We start from the raw sequence: 19,385 nt of genomic DNA, 5'->3' as shown, positions 1-19,385 counted from the left end.
CAAATTTAATCGTATATTTTTACTGATAGTTTATTATTTATTATTTTAACATACACCTTCCATTTCAACAATTTTATGTCTTTTTGGATTTTAAATTGTGTTGTATCACACTTTGATTTTTTGACCGTGATTTTTCCCCAACATGATCATATATAATTGTTTTTATAATATTAGTTCTTAAAAATATTAGCTATAGCATTTTTAAAGAAAAAAAGAAACTTAAGCTATAGCATATTAATCAGTAAACTTAAAATAAAATCAATAATAACTTCCTAGATGATAATTGTTCAATAAATTTGTAGAATATTGCAATTGTTCTCGTAGATTATCCCCATACTTTGTATAGTACATAGAGAACAAGTGTCTAAAGCACCACACGTACGTTTAAGAAATTTTTATATAACATTCATTACCTAAATCAAGAAATTTTAGGTCCTACCGAGTGTTTAAGAAACAGTTGACAATTTGTCAGACAGATCGTTTTTATTGTTCCGACAAATCTTATCGTATGTTTTGGTCTGACTAAGTTGGTATATTTTTGTCTAGTTGGTATATATTTGTCTAATCGGATACGACACTTCAATATCTCATGATGTGATCGATCAACAGATAGAATAAAAATAGAATAATAACATTTTTAGCAAAAAGAAAAAAAAAATCAACTTTATGATGGTGAAGGAGTATAACCTTTTTTTTTAAGTTATAACCTAATAAACTAGATTTTGACCCGCGCTTGAAAGCGCGGATTTGATTTTATTTTGCTTTTCATAATTATGAAATTTAGGGTTTAAATCATATAATTTTGAAGATTATATCACTAATATATAGGTCATTTGCATAAGCACAATTAATTTGTATGAAATTTTATCACGCGTTTGCGTTTTTGAAGTTTGTTCGAAATTTGTTTGAAGATTCATTTGTGTGTAAAAATAGTATAACAATTTGAAACTGGTTTAAATATAGTGTTATTAGTAATGATTTATGTTACATTTAATTATTTGTATATTAACAATCAAACTACCAATTATAAAACCAAGTATTAGAATATTTTTTAAAAACATTTTTAAAAAGTATCTATAATATAAATCTAAACTACAATTTCCTATTTTATAAAAGTATCAGAGAGACATATGTTCCATTATTAAAAGTTAGGTTTTAAAAAGAATGTTTTATTCACATATATTTTTGTAAGTTATGTTCTTAAGTATTTGGGATTTTTCCTATTTTAAATTTAATGTGGGTCTCAATTTAATTATGTTAAAATTTTTGGTCTTATTAATTTGGGTTTATCTGTGTTAGAAATTAATTTTGTAGTCGATGGTACTATGCTCCTTGTGGGTGAAATGAATATTTAGATGTTTTTAAAAGTGGGGGAAATGAATATTTCGATAAGGTTATGTTATAATAGGTTGTGCTTTGGTTTTGGTTCATATAATTTATTTTGTTTGGGTAGGGTGGTTTAGCAATCTATTTAAAGGGTTAAGAATAAATAATAATGTATCCAGTTTGATAGTTAGAGTAAAAATCGCTTATATATAGGGTAAAATATCTTGTCACATATTGTTATAATATAAAGAAGAAGTCTAAAAAAATGAAAAAAGTAAAGGGTCCAAACAACTTTTTTAGGTAGATTTATTAAAACTCCTTCCCTTTTAATAGTATTGATAAGATTATGTTAATTATCTGATAGTAGAAGGTCATCCAATCTTTTTGAGTAACACAACACGTGGATATTTATGTCGCAGATTATACAGATGACTTTGGACTCCAAAGTAAGACTAATGAGTAGCGAGGTACTAATGTTAATTATTCACATCAAATTGGATTTCGAATTTGATAGTAGAAGGTCAGCCAATCCTTTTTGAGTAATTATAATTCTTCTTTTTATTCTTCATTATACGGTTGTTGTCAATATTCTTTCTAGTGTTTCAAAAAAGAGAGTCAATATTCTTTCTTTCTTTTTCTGCATGCACTAAACGATGCATAGATAAGACTATTACAAGAAAGAATAATTTCATATATTAGATATAAAACTAGTTCACACACTCACTACATATAAATACCTTCATTGTGAGTAAGAGCTTTACCATGATAAGATCACAAGATAAACAAAAACAGTGACGATGATAGAGTTTCTCATTGTATCCGAGAGTCTTGCATGGGAAAATAGAGGATGATATTGAGCCAAAGATGACTTGCCGATTTTACCGATGGATTAATCTAAACTGATATTGGTAGTCGGCAAGTAGACTTTGGCTCTGTTTCCTTCTCTTCTTTTCGATGTCAGACTCCAGATATATGCTTATATACAGGTCATCATCATCGTGATGGGATTGTATAATTTAACTGAAATGTGCTTTTCTGATGAGTTAATACCGTTTGCTCCGATTAATCTTCTAATCTATGCATGAGATGTGCAATCCGTGTCAAGGGTTTGTTATTTAAAGTTTTCGGTTATGTTGGTTACAAAATAAAACTAGCAAATGCAATTTGGTTTATTTTTGTTTGAGTTTATGCACTTTTGATTTGTGATTTGGTTAACCTTGCAATTACGATGAAGCATTTTGTAAATTTCCTTGAGGTGGTTTCTTTCCATGTTGTCTTTGATATCTTATTATAGACAAAGAGATTTCACACTAACACTTTTTGTAATCAAATCATACTAAAAAACAAAAAACAATTAGCCCAAAAGTAGAAACATATTTTCAAGTCCAGATATATTACTGACAGAGGTAGCCTTCTTTTTTAATAGACTTCGAATCATCTTTCAAGATTTTGGTTCTCAGTGAGTTTCGTATTGAATAACTTCAAGAGAACTAACTACCACATCATAAGCCAGGAAATTGTCTAAAATACCATATTTCTAATACCACTCTTCATGTTTGCTTTAAATATTTTTACCATCATTTTTAAAGAGATAAAAAACACTTATAATCCTAAGGTTAACTAATCTAGATTTAGGGTTTAGTGAGGGGTGGAATATGATTTTGGAATGTAGAGTTTAAGATTCTAATAAATATATAAATAAATACTTAAAAAATTTAAAATATTTTTAAAAATAGTTTCAAAAAGAATTTTTGAATTTCAAAAAAAAAATTTGAAATTTTTTTGAAAAAGATAAAAAGGTTAAAAAGAATGTATAAAAAGTTTGAATTTGAAAACATATACTTCGAAAACTATAAAAATAAATAATTTTTTATTTAAATAATTATTTATTATATATATAAAGCAAGGGTGTATGAGTTTTTTTGCATCTTAATGAAGAATGTGTTTGTGAAATGTTTCTTTAATGAAAATAAAATTGAATAAGGGTACCAACAATGTGATAAACATGAAAAAATCTCTAATAAGCCGGAGAGTGATATATTAGCAAGGTAGAGAGTAAAAAAAGTGGAGTCGACTAAACAGGAATGTATTTATCCCCTATATATTATTTGAGAAGCATTACAACTTCTTTTTGTAGCCACGTGTCATCACTATGATGATTCTTAGAATCATTAGAGAAATATATTGGTCCATCTAATTATATAATAAAATTTTTATTAAACTAACCATAAATTCATTATTAATGTTCTTTATAATTTCCTTAAATAAAAATTACAAAATTGCCTAATACGGCTAAAATATATATGACAATTAATGATTTTGAATAATAAAGATTTGATAAAAATTAGTGTATCTTCTATCATATTTGTTTAATTTTAAACTATTAAAATAAATTAAACAACCACAATAACCATATAATTAAAATTAAGATTTTTCTGTATATGTTATATTTTGAATTTTTTAAAATGACTATAATCTACTAAAACTGTTAAAAGTCTCACATTCAAATTTTGTGATCCATAGTTTAAAATTTTTGATATGAAAATATGCAAATGATTACAAAATCATATAAGTAAAAAGTCTAATTTAAATAATTATTAAGATTAATAAATAAATATATATAAATATATATATATATCATTTTAAATTAAATTATAAACCATATCATATACATAAATATTTTAGTTTCAAAATTTAATCTGAACAATTTTTTTTTTGATAAAAGATTTGAATGAACATTGACAACTTATTTTTAAAAAAAATATAAATTACGAAAACTATTAATCCCATGAAAATTTTGTTATCAGTAATTTAAAATTTTTACTATAAGAGATACAAATAATCAAACAATCATATGAATAGAAAACATCATTTAATAGACATTAATATTAAAAATTCAATATGTATGTTAATATCATTTAAAATTTAATTACATATCATATCAAATAGAAAAAAATGGTTTGGATTAATAAAATTGATTTAATTTTGTGTTCGCACCAATTTAATTATATATGTAATAGTTAATGACTTTTAATTATTCAATATATATTTATTATTTCATGTAAAACATGTAATATATATATATATATATATAATTATTTTTATATATAATGTTCATCCCGCGCAAGGCGCGGATCTTAACCTAGTAAACTTATAAATTTGAAAACATGAGCCCTATCACATTCGTGTTTTGTGAAACACAAACAAAAGTCTTATAAGAAAAACAATAACAAAAGAACCAAAACCTACATTGCTATACATCTATCATCCTTCTTTTTTATTGTGGCCGAACTTGTGCGGTTAAGATTGCCGATATTCACGATTTTAAAACCAATCCAATATATCATTCAAATTAATCAAACTGGACACCACAAAATCACAGATAATTCAATTTTGAACATTTTTCTTTCTTTTTTTGTTTGTGTTTGGGTTAAGCGATCCAGGATCAACGATACATGGATGTTTTGGGTTTGTTTAATGATCTAAGATTATAGTTATGAATTTTCGCTTTGAGCATTTAATTTTTTTTCAAGAAATATGTAACTTTGTGAAATTGCATAAACCCGAACCCAACCCAAACCCGAACTCCAAATATCCAAACCCTATATGCAGTGTAAAAATATCTAAATGGTGTCTGTATTCCTATACTGAAATACCCCAAACCCCTAAATATCTGATCCGATCTGAACATGTATCCGAATGCTCACCCTATCTAATCTATTAAAAGATAAGTGCAAATTAAGAATAACCCTTAAACTTGCACAATATTTACAACCTAATGCCATTAAAATAATTAAATGAACCTATTTTTAAGTAATCTTTGTCTTTTCTAAAATTAATAAAGTAATAATTACTTCTACTTCTATGCTTTCCATTTATTTTTCAAAATTAATAAAACATTTCCTAAATTAAATTCACAATCAATTAAATATAAACCTTTTAACTTATCTATTTCATAATAATATTATAAATATTAATGAATATCAATAATATACACAAAATATTTATGTAACAATATAAGTTACATTTTGTCTCATTCTCCCCCACAATTCACGTTACTCTTCATTTTTTGAACAAATTCTTCTTCTTACCAATATAAATATATTACATGCACCATTAAAATTATTTACCAACTTACCATGTATATAAAAATAACTTATTGGACATTATCGTAAAATTTTGATTAAAAAAAACAATATTTATAATAAATTTCTTATCAAATGACTAAACTTTTTTAAAACAAATCTGGTGATTATTATCTGAATGGGTATTTTATAATCATTATCCTCCATAATCATTTTCATATGTGTAATATTTCTCTTTGTGGTATTAGTGGCTTATTTAAAATGCTTAAAATTGATTTGGTTGTATAAGTCATTCTAATGTACTTATTTTTGATTATTTATTATAAAAAACCTTTACAATTAAACATATTTAAGCTAGAATAGTAAAATGAGAAATTATCTATCAATGAGTGATTTATGATATCGTAAAAATTAGATCCGTACACATGAAATAATTGTATAATGTTTGTATGGTCAGTAAATAAATCATCCAAACCTCCTAAATTTAAAGCATTAACCGTCATCCAGGTGATATAATCCAGAGATCGGATAAAAAGACGTGGAGACCAACTGAAACATTAACTATATGTGTGAATTGTTGATAATACATATATTAATTATATTTTCACTAAAATTTAAAATAGCCCCACTTATTATAGGGTAAATTTGCGAGATATACATAACAAGTTGTAAAATTAAAAAAGTAAACATGTAAAATTTTTATGGGGAGCCGTGTTAATTTGACACAAAAGTGGACAAAAACTCATTTATGCGCTTGACGCGAGATGCACAACTGGCAAATTATACTATATACATTAAACAAATAGTATACAAAAATCGGTTCATATCAATTTCATTACAACAGAAATAATACATATATGCACTATTTTTAAGTTGTAAAATAGGTTGGAAAAGCATGAAGTAGAAGTTTCTGGCAATGACGAACCTTTGCTACAAGAGAGAAAGAAGAGGATGAAAAAAAGGATGAAGAGGAGGATAAGTGTGTGTGTGTATGTGTATGTGTGAGAGAGAGAGTGAGATATTATAAATCTGTATTTATATTCTATGTTTTCAAAAGAATATAACATAACAAAAAAGCTCATTTTAATGTGAATGGTTCTTCTTCATAGATGAATGATAAAAATCACTAGGCGAAGACGACTTCCGATTTGTGGAGAAGCTAGTGTTACTGTCACTGGTTGTATTATCAAAATATATAAGGGACTAATAAAAACTCACTATAGGAGGTGGAGGAAAAGAAGATATTTACTATATTGTGATCATTAAATAGAATAGTTCAATATATTAATTGTTCATCTTCTCCAACTCTACAATATATTAACATTGTTCATCTTCTCCAAATATGAATTCTATCTTAATTATCGTTTATTAAATCATCACATGATTCACCTTAAGATCTAAATCCATTAACACTGATATCAATCTCACTGCCGATCTTCCTCTATACTAAACCTAACTCAAGCATAGAAAACTCAATACATAGAAACATCACAATGTTAAGCGTTTCTAGGTTAAGAAAGAGTGACAGTGATGCCTCACCGGGACAAAAGACAAGACGCGGAGATGATGTAACAGTACATGTTGCGTTGTACTATTCTATGTTTATCTTTTTTTTTTTTTTTTTTTTTTTTTTTTGAATTATACAGAGGTATCCTGGCCCCACAGAAGTGATCCAGACTAGTCACGTGTTGCCACGTGTCGGTCCTCTGTCCCTGGCGATGCCGAAATGTTAATTCCCCAGTGGCCGGGATTCGAACCCAGGTGGTGGTACTCACAGCTGTAAGCCCTTTACCACTAGAGCTAGAAGCTCCGGTTGTTCTATGTTTATCAAACGGAATAGTACAACACAACATGTATTGTTCTTCTTCTCCAAAAGTTCTACACATTCTCTCATCCTACTTCTTAATCCACATATATCGAAAAATAGTAAAATTGTAAACACAAACAAATATATGAAGAAAAGTGATCGACACCGTTGTTGGATCAGATGATCACACGACATGCAAAGTCTCACTTTCCAAAAAATTTATAAAACTTATAAAAAATCGTGGGATAAAAGAAAGAGAGAAAAAGATCAATATAAATTTTGGAAAAGAAAAAATAGTTTTAGAAGAATAAGATCAACGGTGGAAGTGAGAGTGAGAATGAAACAGTAGGATGAAAGATATTTTTTGTCTTTATACATATTATACAAAGAATATCATAACCAAACAGTTGTTAAGGTTATAACTTAATTTTTGGTGTTGCTACGTATATTCAATCCAATTTTCCCTTATTGTGTGCTAGGTATAATATATATGTTTAATCATTCGTAGAGTAATAGTTGCAATAAACTTTTTTTTTTTAATAGTTTCAGCCTCATACTATTAACTTCCTTACATTAATTTTATACTAGAAACCAGAATAAATCAGAAAAATTTGGAGGTAAAATACGTGTCTAAGCAGTTGACGAAAGAAAAGAGAGTATGGTCAATGTTTTGAAGAATCTTATCATATTGTAGGTCTGACCAAGTTGGTATATAACTGTCTAATCAAATACGACATTTTAGCATCTCATGATATGATACATCAATTAAATATAATAAATATGACACTTCATCTCATCTTGTGGCCACGCGGATTTGTGCTTATCTTACTGTCCATTTGAATACTCAGAGTGAAAGTCCATCTGTGAACCGCACTGTTCTTTTGGAGATTAGTTTGGGCCTTTCCACGGCATGGGATATCCCCAAGGTTAAACAAACAAAAAACTCCATCAGTTTCATATTAAGTGTCACTTTATCATTTTTTCTTCTTACATAAAAGTGTCCTTCTACAATTTCAATGCAATTTATATTTACTTTTTGTTTCATCAAGTCTCACTTTATCATTTTTTTCTTGTTACATAAAAAGTGTCATTCTACAATTTCAATGCAATTTATACTTACTTTTAACTCAATATTAACTGTAAAATGCATTGATCTTATACATAAATGTATTTATCTAAAATGATACTCCCTCCATTTCAGAGAGATCCATATTTTAGAAGAAAAAACAATTGTTTCAAAAATATACATTTTTACCTTTTCAATGTATTATTTAATGAAAAGTTGTAAATTTCAAAAAAAAAAATAACGGTGTTTATTAGATTTTTATTGGCCAAAAGTTATGAAAAATTATTATTCACAAAAAAACAATGCATTTACAATCGTATTTTAATGTGTTTACTTAATATATGTGAAAAGTATAAAATATGTATCTTTTTTAAACGGATGGAGTATTGGTTAAATAGATGACATTAGTGAAAACATAAATGCATTTCAATCGGTTTATTAATATATGTGAAAAAAGTTTAAGTGACACTCTTTGCGAAACAAATGGATTAATAAATAAATAGAATAAAAACTAACTTTATCGCTTTAATTAGTTTGTCCATTTCAACGACCATGTTGTTAATAAATACTCCCTCCGTTTCATATTAAGCGTCTTTGTAAAGAAATTGTTTTGTTACAAAATAAGTGTTGTTTTCAATTTTCAATGCTAAATTTATTAATTTTATTCAGTATTTTATTTTTCTATTGGTTAAAATATGGTTAGATGTATAGATAATTATGTTTTTATATAGTAAATATACAAAATTAATTATTTTCTTAATTTGTATGCACAAACCCAAAATGACATCTATATATATATAATCATGTTTGTGTCCCTCACGTTCGTCCACGTCACTAAGTCGTGCTTCCTGGTGTTGACACCTGTCCAGTCTGCCAAAACGCAGCGCTTCATTTATTGTGTTATGCGGCCCGACGGCCCATGAATGAAAACCCCAAATCTGATTAAGCAAAAAAAAATTAGAGTTGGACTCTCCTGTTACTTCAGCGGCAGCGACTCCTGAGGTTCTCCGAAATCTCTGTAACAGTGGGAGTTATGAGCTATGCCGGAGCTTCGCCATGGAGTCCGTCGTGGCTCTGATCGTCTTACAGACAAGAAACAGAGGACCACGACAAAAGGGTTGCTAGCGATTAGTAAAAATAGTGGTGGCTCCAACAAGGCGGCTGCACATGAAGAAGAAGGAAATACTCCTCCTTTCCCTAAAAGGGTAAATCTTTTTCGATGGTTATGCTGTTAAAGATGATCACTTATGCATAGTTTTGGTCTATTCTCACCGAGATGATTACTAAAGATTATGTCTCTTAACAGGTCTAATTTGGAGAATTACTGATGTGTAAAGGTTGAGAAAGCTGAGAAAAGGTGGTTTTGGACAAGTGTTTGTGGGACGTGTATTAGTGGTGGTAATGAACATAATACATGAGCTAGCATCTTAGAGGTAGTTTAACTCAGTCTGCGTTATGATCATATATTATTAGCTTAAGCGTGTTAACATTGTCTCACATCTCCAATTTCCTTAGTAAGTTGCTCTGAAGTTTGAGCATCGAACCGGCACGGGGTTGAAGAAGACGTGTTCACCCTGAGCGGGAAAATTCCATCTCGCCGACCACAAAAGAGGACACTGACCTTCCAGAAACATCTCGATGCAAGTCACCAGATGTTCGAGGAGTTGCCTTGCACACAATTTTACAAAGAAATATATCGTCTTAGTCTCCCACCTGGGATGTCTGCGGTGTAAGTTATCTTTCCTAACTTTCTAATCTCTTTCCGTTTTTGTTTGAAACATGTATATATATTTATAAAACGATTGTTTGTAAATAAGGTTGGAGATTTCAGTTGTAGATGGTGCTGCAGCAAACATCTAAATAACTCATTTTATAAGTTAGTTCAAAGCTTCTCATATCACTACTTATTCTTCTCAGTTTTTTTTTTTAAATCAACATTTATTTGTTCCCGAGGGTTTCTTTTTTTTTTTTACTTATGAAAAACTTACATTATAACTTATCTTATAAAGCGGTAGATGCAATCGATCCTCTTAAATTTTTTGAATATATCTTCAGCTGTAACCTCTTTGGTTGTGTGGAAGAAAGCATTGGTTCGTTTATGTATATACAAACGTTAATGGTCACACCTCCTATATATCCTAATAAGTCATTTAGATTTTTTTCTGCAATTGCTTATGTTCCTGATTTAGGCTCTAATACTATCTAAAGTAAGGTATGCTTTTCAAGAAATATATGACTTTTGCTTTGTCAACTACACAACTTTCGTTGGTCTTACCCACACTCATTTCAATATTATATTTCTTCCTTGCATATGCTATTAAACAGGTTAATATGAATCTTAGTTTTGGTCTCAGGCTTAAAATCAGAGTGTAATGTCTATTCATCATCATGCTTTTAAGATAATTGCATATATTAATATTAGGATTGAGCTTTGGCACAACAAAGTGGATTTGATAGTTTATCTGCTTATCTTGCAGAGTAATGTTTTCTATCTCAGTTTCGAGAAACAAAGGTTGTTTTCAAGGTGGAGATGTCAAACTGAGACGCTCTCCTAGATGGTTAACTGAAACATAGCGATGCTCTGATGGCATAGCGAACAGCCACAAAAGCAGTGGTTCGGATTTAGGAAGCATTTAGAGATAATGCAATGAAGTCGGCACACTCAAAGGTCATCCATTTAGAGATAATGCAATGAAGTCGGCACACTCAAAGGTCATCCATTTAGAGATAACGCAATGAAGTCGGCACACTCAATGCAATGAAGAACAGGCACACTCAAGTTTGCAACCCATGAGTGTTTGTGAAAGACTGTTTATTTACTTTTCTTTTGTACTATGTTTTTACGGGGTTAAAAATAAGAAAATAGTACTAGAAGACTATATGGTCGACATGATTGTTGGAGAAGACAATAATCAGATGGAGAGGAAAGATAAAATTGTTTAGAAGACTCCAGTTGAGCAAAGCTAAAGCTGAAGAAAGCCGCCGTGGTCAAGCAAATGAAGTTTTCTCCAGCGCAAGATTTCTATCACATTTTTCATTTTTTATTAAATTTTGTTGCATTAATTTGGAAATAAAAAGCAAATCAACACGAGTCCTAACTCACAGGATTCCTATAATTATCAATCAAAAAAAAAAAAAAGGATACTATAGTGAATACAAAAATCTCATGGTATTAAAAAATAAAATTAATAATAGTAATAATCCCATAGTACTATGAACAATTAAAATATTGTAGCTATTTTTTGCCACACCTTGATATCAAAGGGTCAATCCAAAATAAATAAAGGGATGTGTAATTGAAGAAACATTTAACCATGGACGTCAGACTTTAAATAAATTTTCGATATATAAACAGAAAATAAGTTCTCACATCTATACAACAAAATTATACTTTAATAAAATATGCTCTACAAAATACTATATAAAACATGAAAGCAGAGAAATAGATATTAAATAACTAACAAAATTAAGAAAGGAATTAATGTTTCTCATTTGAAATAAATATTTATTAGTGTTTGAATTCGGATAAATGTTACGCTCAGTTTCTCCATTTAAAATAATACAATTGTTTTTTTTTGTTGCTAACATTTGGATTTGTTATTTGTACATTTTTGCCTTATCATAAACATATTAATAAATTAGTTCAGAATATATAAAATTAGTTCAGAACAAAGTGGATAAAAGCTAGCGAATCAGTCTATCCTACGAATGTGTTAGGAAGCATCGTATTAATGAAATCTCTATTAAAAGTTCTTTTCAACAACGTGTTTGATGTATCTTATGTTTCATGTAATCTGTTACATTGATTTGATATCAATAAAGTTAAAGATGATAAAAAAAAAAACTAGAAACATCAAATAAAAGTTACAAAGAAAGACTAAGAAATTTATTACTCTTTTAGTAAACAATTCAAAATTCAACATGGTTAATTAGGTTACAATACATTCAGTAACCATAATTACTCATTATAATTTAGAAAATACCCAAGGATAGCACTAAAAAATTTTGGTCATAAAAATAGACTCTAAGAATCAAAATAACCAAAATGTTTTATTAAAGAGGTAAATATACATTTTTACCCCTAGGATTAACTAATCCAAACCTTAGGGTTTAGAATTAAGGGTTGGAGATTTGAGATTGAGGTTTAAAAATAAAAATTTGAAAATAAAAATTTTAAAAATAGTTTCAAAAAGTATTTTCGAATTACAAAAACAAAATTTGAAAAAAAAATTAAAAACAAATTCGAAAAAATATTTCAAAAAAAAAATTATAGAAAAGTTTGAATTTGAAAACATATAATCTAAAACTATAAAAAAAATATTTTTTTTATTTTCTTTATATTTTTATTTATTATTTATCTGGGGTATTAAGGTCTTTTTACTTATTAAATGAAACATTTTGGTCACTTTCCTCCTTGTGATCTATTTTTGTGACCAAAACTTGAAAATGATCTATTTATGATAATTGCCATTATAATTTCACCATAACATAAAGCAAAAATAAATTTTCAAATATAACATAAATACAAAAAAAACAACAACAATTGTTAATAATGGTAATTACTAGCATTGTCCTAAACAACTACAAAATGTCTTCAAAAATAAAAATTCATTCTCCATTGTATTAAATACACTAACAAAAAAAAAACTGGTATTTAAAAATTCAATCTCATTCTCTTAACATAATCACACTCACAACTTGAGGTTGGCACAAATCAAATATCCAGGTTTGTGGAGGTATTCATCATCCGATCTGTTTTGGCCAAATAATCAATTATCCAATATGATTCGATCCACCGTCATCTGGATATTCGATGTTCCGGATATCCAAAACATTTTAAATTTTTGACCGGATATCTGATTCGATCTGTAAAATAAATAAAATATAAAGTAAATAAAAATAAAAAATAATATAAAATAATAATATTTTATTAAAATAGAAGTTTGTTTACTTTTAAAAAATTATAATAATTAATATAATAAATATATTAAATAAAATTACTGAAAATTATATAAAATACAATATTTATACAACTTCTATATATACTTCTTTAAATATATGAATATATATGCATATAACGGATCAGATCAGATATCCGTTCCTAAAAATATTAGTATTTGTGATTTGATTCGTTTCTTACGGATATTACATATTATTATTTTCTTTGCTTCGTAGAGTTACGGATATCCAGATTTTTCGGTTCGAATCGAAACATATAAGAAATCGAATCAAAATTTACGGATATTTTTCTTAGCTCTACTCAAAACCAAATGAACATAGAAAAGAAAATTGAGTAAAATTTATACAAAATTATATATTTCATAAAAACATATATATCAAATCCTGCGCGTAGCGCGGACCCGACCTAGTATCTATTATTATAAAGAAGAGTTTAATCACTCCTCATGCCTCCACGTCACCCGCCAGCTAGATAAGTCGATGGCTGTGCGCATGACATCTGTCCAACTAATAAAACACTCCGTTTCTTTTTTTTCGTGCAGTCTGTTGGGCCTGTCTTATTGGCATGTCTTATTAGTTTATATCTGATCTATTCTAAACGCTACTTTTTTAATTATGTTTTCTGTGCTCTTCTTCTCCGCAGTAGGCAACGTTTAGGGCTTCCATGGAAACTGATTCTTCTTCCTCCTGATCCACCAGTCAATCGGAGCCGTAGTGAATCTAGAGTTTCCAGCGAACTATTCATCTTCTTCATACTGATCAAGTAATCAATCAATTACAGAATCATTGCTATTAAATTCTCTCTAGATTCTCCTGCGTCGATATGCTCCTGCTTGATTCGATTGTAAGTTCCGGTTTAGAAGTCTGATTGTATCTAAGTTGATTTTTCCCAGATTATAAGAATCTTCACTGAGCGTTTATGATCCGTTTATTGGTTGTGACTTTCTCCGATTTACTTTCAGGCAAATCTTATGCCAGCCACCGTTGCTGCTAGCCGTGTTCCGACCTTTGGTCCCCATCTCACGGCGGGGTCGATGTATTCCACAACCGGTTTCGATGTGGCTCGGTGTAATCCAAACTTCAGGCTGTCAGACTCCTCTTTGTTTGTTCGGTTCAGTGATGTAACCTCCTTGAATGTGTTGACTGAGCCGACTTCTCCACTACATGAAGAGTGTTTCCGGATTCGTATTCAAAGCGAGATGCTTGCTCTAGCACACACCATCTCTCAACTCCTGGGTAATCATTTTTTGATTGTCATCATACTAACTGGAAATTAAATTTAAATTTCCATTTTTTCAGACATCATTGGGGAGATCACAGCAGTTATCTTACGTTACGGTTCGATGCACGTGAAGTCATGTGATTGGGTTGAGCCTGATCCATCAGAGCTAGACAATCCATTACAAGGTAATAGTCACATGTAAATCCCCCAGTTTAACTTCCGTTTAATACAAATGATCTTAAAAACTTTTCTCTGACTAATCTATTCTTTACTTTTATTCATAGCAAGACCCGCAAAGCTGGTCAAGGATACTGACATGACGGCTCCTTGCCCAGCAACCACACTGTATCCAACAACCGGTGGCAACATCCATTGTTTCGAAGTCATTACTCACTGTGCAATCTTGGGTATCTTATCTCCTCCGTACTCTCCTACTCATGGAAGACACTGAAACTACTTCCGGAAATCCCCAATCTGTGACTTGCCTGGTAATATAACACAAACTTAACCGAGACACACCACCTTGGTGTTTCTACTTTCATAACACTTTGTCAAGAATCATGGTTTATATAGGTTAATATAATTGGTTTACGTTTATCTATTTTTACTATAGAAAATGTTGTTGATGATAATGATTATATATGGAAAGCAGGTGAGATTGAATTGATGAATGGAGACATTCACCTTTCAAGTTAATGTTAGTGCATACAACTTCACTGCAAATCATCAGACTTTCACAATCAATGGATTCTTAACGGAAGTGATCGTTCACCGTTCCCTGATTTCGTTGATACAGTGAGTGTTATGATTGTTTCGTCTTGATATTTTCAAATACAGTAAATTAATATAGATTATTGGACGTGTAGGTAGACAACATGAACAAGAGGGAGGACATACCAGTTGACAGAACGGTTCTTACTAAGGTTGAAACTGGAGGTGGCAGTCAGCAGACAGCACCAGATGGTGGAGAACCACAGAGGCCTTCAGCTAGAGCAGCTTGGAAGATGGTACAGAAGGAGCGTCTAGCTTAGTGCTTTGTCACCAGATTTTCTTTAGCATCAATGTTGGCGGTTTTAATATTAAGGATGTGGTGTTTGCATCTGTTTAATTTTTAAACTTTCTAAACAATCTGTATTTTCTGAATTTTCTATAAAAATATATTTGGTTTTACGAAAAACAAATAAATGACAGAACTTTTGAAAAAAAAAAACAAATTGCGGAATAATGTGGTACTTTAGGAGGACAATAATACATGATAAGTATAATGGTCCGACGAAAGCTCTCAACTCTTATGCAAACATAATTATTCACACACAACAAATGAAATTATATAGACTACAACACATGTAATCTTATCTGATTATTTCAACATATACAAGCGGTACTGACCACCTACGTTGCACGGAAGCTTCATCGGACGTCCGCTTCGGAATCGGAATCGGAATCAGAATCTTGTGGAAGCTTACGGAATCTCGCTTCCAAAACGCTTCTAAAATATTCTTCTTAAAAACATGTTGGAAGCTTACGATTCCGTTTTGGAATCACGCTTCCATTCCTTAAAAAAAAACACAATGTTTTATATCAATAAAAATATAAAATTATAATTTTATTTTATATAAAATCTAAATTTTAATAGTATTGAATAGAAAGAATAGAAGTATATAAAAAATTAACAATATAAATTATCTTTATGCATTGAGGGTTTTAATAAAGATAATCATATATTCAAATATATGATGTCAATTAATTATAAAGTAATAAAAATAATTAATATAATAATTTATTTTAAATTTAATTTATGTGTATTTCACAGTTTTAATATGAAATAATTTGGAAACTATTATAAATGAATAGATGCTTTATTTTAAATTTTAAACATGTAATTTTTAGTTCTAGATTTTTTTAAAAAAATTTATATATGTATACGCTTCCAACACGTACCCGCTTCCTAACTTTTTTTAAAATCTCGCTTCCGCGCTTCTATACGCTTCCGCTTCCACGTATCCGCTTCCGTTTCCATGTAACACAGCTGACCACAATAACATATAACCACACAATTAGTTAGCGACTATATATAACAGAATATAGTTAATCTTGATAAATAAAAAACTCCAGATATTATAGTTAGCTACTTTTTAAGACACAGTCCATATGGACCATATATAACTCTGGATCCACCTACCCATTTTAAGTAATCTTTATTATAATAAATAACGTGTTTCTGCATTGTATAACTTAATAATTTAAAGAAAAATGTATAAAAGCAAAAAGTTGCGCCAAATTCAAAAAATTAGCATATAAAAAATTAATTCATGTTTATGTGTTTAACATAATCGAGTACAGTTTTAAAACTATTTTACTAAATAACAAAGTTAAAATAGAACAAATATTGAGAACAAATTAAAACAATAGCAGTTTTATATCGTTCTAATGATGAAACATGTATATTTTTCTTAAATAATAATAATAAAAATTTTACAAAATATAAATGAAAATAAATTAAGCATAATAATTATTTTATTAAAATTGATGCAAAGTTTTTGTGTCTTTCTGTACAAGAATTAATATTACGAAAAAAACAAACAATTTTGACAACGAAACAAAGCCGCAACAAGACTAAAACATCTTTGCATATTGGCAAACAACAACTGTGGTAAAAGTAACTATCTTTATGCCATAATTTTGCTATGCACAAGAGCACATGATGAATGCATGAAATTTATGAATAGTCATGAACGACAAACCAAGATGACAAATGATGGAGTAGATCAAATGTTCCTTATGCAACATATCTATATTGAAAAAAAAAGTGTTATGGAACTCATATGATCTTTATAATGCTACCTAGAAAACGTCACCTCAATAATTTGGAAAATTGATGCATTGATTTTTATTACTGTAAACAAACGGAAAAAAAATTGGAATTGGTTTTACGGTAACTAGCAAGTGCCTACACTCATCGACCACTACTCAGTTTTCAAATTTTCACATTCTCCGGTTACAATGGTTTTTATTTTGATTAGCTTCGCTGTACTTTCCCGCATTCAATATAACATTCTACTTTTAATAAGAAATGCAACTTCAAATAATCACCATTTCCACTCTAATCACATGTCGAAATCCTATTATTTCATCATAAAAGTAATTACTTTTATAACATACACAAAAATTTACCCACAATCCAAACCTTCCGAACCCAAAATATTACAAACCACAAATAACGCACTGAATAGGAGATCAAATTTTTGTTAAAAGAAACAACATGAAAACCATTTGAAGCCTACGTATCATATCAATCACTTTTTAATATTGAAACAACTATTGTAAACAAGCAAAATATATCTTATCATATATAATCCCTTCTTACTTAAAACTTTTTAGAAGACAAAAACCATTAAACATCTCTTGCAAATGCAAACCTAAAATACAAACTACAAAATCATACAAAAATATAATAACATAGATCACAAGTAAAGTATATCCCGCCCGTAGGGCGGGCCGACCCTAGTTTAAAATAAAACAAAAGGAGTAATAAGTAAACATCAAACGAGATCAGAGAGCTGCTTTCACACGATGATCAAGAAAACCATATTTATGTTTATCCCATTTTTAAAAAAATACTAGACACGTAGTAATGACAAACTCTTTGATTAGTTGCTGCTGCTGTAAACACACCATTCTCCTTGAAAATTCATCACGTTCCTATACAAATGAATAATCTAATTTAGATTGTTGATACCACTTATCGATAAGGCCCACATGATAGGGCGCTTAACACAAATTGAAATTCTGGGATTAGTGGGTAGAGTTAAGTTAATTAGCAGTTATGAATAACAAGTATTAGTGTGCTTCGAGCCTCGGACAATATGATAAACTAGATATTTTCCTGCACCATGTGCACAGAAATAATTATTTTAAAATTTAAATTAAATTTAATACAAAAAATTGTTAATTTTAAGATTTTATTATTTGTTACAATATTTAATTTTAAATTTTAAATTAATTATATGTAAAAATTAATATAAAAGAAAGATTTTTTTATTTAAATTTATATTTAATAATAGATATGTGTATATTTAAAATTATAATCTTGAAAATATTTTTTATCTATTTTTTGGTTAAAATAAATTAAATCAAGTTCTAAAAATTAAGAGAAATTTTGTCAGGTATAGAATTATCAAAACGTAAAACTAAATAATATTTATAAGATTTGTAGATATTAAAAAGAAACTAATGGTATAAGGATTAGAAAATTACATTTTTTTTTAAACTGCATAAAGTTTTGAAGAACTATTATTTTTAGTTAAAATTATATAATTAAAAAAAAAATCGAAATATTATTATATTTCTATTTCTACTATTATAGTATGTATTGTTATATTATTGATGATCTATGAGTTATTACCATATTTTCAAAAACTTATCAAATTGCAAATCAACATTTAATGTAAATGTTCATGTCACAATTAGCTACAAGACATGTCATCATTGTTAGTAAGCCATATCATTATTTGTTTTCAAAATTAATATGGTGATGACAAAAATAATGTATAGAGGATATCAAGATAATACATTCTCACCTTAAATGACCATCTCGAAATTTTTATTTATATTCATTTTTATCCACACAAAAAAAGGAACTTTTTTCAAACTTAAATAATCCTTTTATATATTAATTGAGGATCATTTAAAAAATTTTAACCTTAAGTTTGCACTGATTAAAAAGAGACCATGCTTAGGTGTCACTTAATTAGGATGACAATTTAGCTTACGTGGCAGCTTAAAATCAATTGAAAAAAATGTTGGTCCAAATCCAATTACTAGGGAACATTATATTAACTCAAAATATAAGATGCGTGTATTATTTCCTTAAATAAAAGCTACAAAATTACCTAATATGATTAACATATATATAGCAAT

At 28.8% G+C, this 19,385-nt stretch overlaps 1 protein-coding gene across 3 annotated transcripts; it reads left to right on the top strand.

Annotated features, from left to right (window-relative positions):
• Positions 1–9,074: 9,074 nt before the first annotated feature.
• Positions 9,075–15,646, top strand: LOC103832656. Of its 3 annotated transcripts, XR_004449915.1 has the most exons (10): positions 9,075–9,489; positions 9,591–9,717; positions 9,800–10,013; positions 10,116–10,653; positions 10,762–14,087; positions 14,206–14,479; positions 14,543–14,650; positions 14,754–14,953; positions 15,118–15,260; positions 15,332–15,646. XR_004449915.1 is itself a non-coding variant. In XM_009108716.3 (6 exons), the coding sequence occupies exons 1-4, from the start codon at positions 14,067–14,069 to the stop codon at positions 14,914–14,916; spliced, it is 570 nt and encodes a 189-aa protein (XP_009106964.1). In that variant the 5' UTR covers positions 13,384–14,066; the 3' UTR covers positions 14,917–14,953; positions 15,118–15,260; positions 15,332–15,646. The 3 variants fall into 3 exon arrangements, 1 of the variants encoding a protein (XP_009106964.1); XR_004449914.1 differs by having other exon boundaries at positions 14,206–14,650; positions 14,750–14,953; XM_009108716.3 differs by lacking the exons at positions 9,075–9,489; positions 9,591–9,717; positions 9,800–10,013; positions 10,116–10,653 and having other exon boundaries at positions 13,384–14,087; positions 14,750–14,953.
• Positions 15,647–19,385: the final 3,739 nt, after the last annotated feature.

The sequence above is a fragment of the Brassica rapa genome, chromosome A08, assembly GCF_000309985.2.
Source record: "Brassica rapa cultivar Chiifu-401-42 chromosome A08, CAAS_Brap_v3.01, whole genome shotgun sequence".
In the NCBI taxonomy this organism is placed as follows: Eukaryota; Viridiplantae; Streptophyta; class Magnoliopsida; order Brassicales; family Brassicaceae; genus Brassica; species Brassica rapa.
This window is presented reverse-complemented; position numbering and strand designations above follow the sequence as displayed.